This window comes from Nannochloropsis gaditana, assembly GCF_000240725.1.
Source record: "Nannochloropsis gaditana CCMP526 unplaced genomic scaffold scaffold035, whole genome shotgun sequence".
In the NCBI taxonomy this organism is placed as follows: Eukaryota; class Eustigmatophyceae; order Eustigmatales; family Monodopsidaceae; genus Microchloropsis; species Microchloropsis gaditana.
In genome coordinates this window covers 49,896-51,806 of record NW_005803918.1, presented here as the reverse complement: position 1 = coordinate 51,806, position 1,911 = coordinate 49,896, and the positions used below count along the sequence as shown (strand labels likewise).

The window sequence follows — 1,911 nt, the reverse complement described above, 5'->3', positions numbered from 1 at the left end:
CACCGCCTCTCCCTCCGGCGGCGGTGTCACCCTGGGGGGGGAGAGGAGCGGATGGCAGGGTCAGGAAAGCGCTTCTGGGCCAAGAGACGTGGCAGAGAAGTAAGTTGCATGATCGGGCGTGGCATGAATGTGGAATGGTGGTGAGGAGGGAAGAAAAATGCGCGTGAAACGTGTCGAGGAGGAACAAGGGCCGTGTCCACCAAGGACAAAATGGTCATGAAGGACGGCTTCGCGGGCGTATCGATGTGCACGTGCATTAATTCCTTCTACGCTACCATGAACTTGTCGTCTCGCGAATCATGCGGCCTCCTACCTTGAGCAGCATAGACCTGGTTGGCGACCAGATTGATCTCATACGCGGCCCTCACCTATGGGGCATGGGCGAAGGACACGAAAGGCACTGAATTGAAAGCCCTCAGCATAGTATCGCATGTATTTATACCATATAATACCTTGATACAGATATAGAAAGAAAAAGTTATCCTCGGGATGCAAAAAATTGGGTCACAAAGTCGACGTACCTGGAAAGCCCCCTCCCTCCCCAGCCTTCTCAATGCTCCTTCTAAAGCCTCACTCCAGCCACCAATGCCACTGTAAAATTCCACGGCCCCATGTGTGGAATCATTTTCCTTCCAAGGTCCCTCGGTCACATCGCCCATGTCTGACGCCCTCTGTCTATTGACTTTTGGTAGTGTCGAATGCCGTCGTTCCAGACCCCGCACGCGCCGGGGTGGCGGAAAAGTGCTACAACTCCACACGCGCTCAGGGGGAACAAAGGCACTCGAACGACTGGCGAAGTGCAAGAGAAAGTAATACAAGGGCAAAAAGCAGCAGATTGTCCCTGTGGACATCTTTGAGGGAATAGTGTGGCATGAATGATAAAGGGAGGGACTGTCGGCACGTAAGTTGATGCTGCGGTAGGGGAGGGGAGGTAGGTGAATGGGGAGGTTGTTAATCAGATCTTTTTTCATAAGATGTTACACGCTTCCCATCCTCACCCAAGTCCTCACAGGGTCTCAGTATACAAGAAAACGGGCACTGAGGGCCAGGTTGCTGTAATGTCTTCCGAAATTAATGACGGGGAGCCCGCCAAGGATGGTCTATCGGAAAGGGAGGGGCAGGAGGGCAAGCTGGAAAGAGGGGGGGACGGAGGGGGGGCTGCCGAGACGCAAACAAACTCACCACCACAGCCAGCAAACATGAAAACTAAGGAGGCAGAAATGCTTATTAAGCAGGCAAGATAGAGGTTGTCGAGTCTGTGTCAAGGGAAGGCTTGTGTCAGTGCCCAGGACTGTCTAGATTCCTCCGCCTGCAAGCTTGCTGTGAAAAGCAAAGCAGTGCATAATGTAGTCGATTTGGGCATATACGGGGCACATGAGATAAATTATATTTTAGGGTACCCGTGTTTGTCGTTTGAGCTCATCCTCGATGCTTTCCTTTCCCCGACTCCACCTCCCGCTTTCCCCCCTCCCCCCCCCTTCCCTTCCCCTCTTCACAGGCATTCGCCACCCAGAACGCGGACCTGTCCAGGGAGATGCACAAGGCCAGAGCGTCCATAAGTTCACCGTCGAGGTAAGGAAGGAGGAAAAGCGGGGCGGAGGAAGAGAGGGAAGAAGGGTTGGAAGTCACGGCGCCCTGGCAGTGACGGTGAATCGGACAAGCGCTGATGAAGACGAAAGCAGAGAATGAGCGAATGCATGCGTTCCTGGCCCTCCTTAAACCCTTCGGGCACGACCAACGCCTCGACCCTCCTCTCCTTTCCTCCCCTCCTTTTCCCTCCCCTCCCCTCCTTCCTGCCAGTGCGGTGGCCGGAGCTCCCCTCCCTCTCAACGGCATGGGGCTCTCCACCTCGGGCTTTGGAGGCTCGATGCCCGCCGAGGGGGGACACATATGGCGAGAGACCGACATTTC

The 1,911-nt window shown here is 55.0% G+C and overlaps 1 protein-coding gene across 1 annotated transcript; it reads right to left on the bottom strand.

The window, feature by feature from the left end:
* Positions 1–266: 266 nt before the first annotated feature.
* On the bottom strand, positions 267–812 carry NGA_0319000 (uncharacterized protein; the record flags this gene model as incomplete). Its single annotated transcript, XM_005856120.1, has 2 exons — positions 267–368; positions 522–812. Coding segments are annotated over 2 exons (393 nt in total), but the record flags the coding sequence as incomplete, so codon positions are not given.
* Between the last annotated feature and the right edge of the window lie 1,099 nt (positions 813–1,911).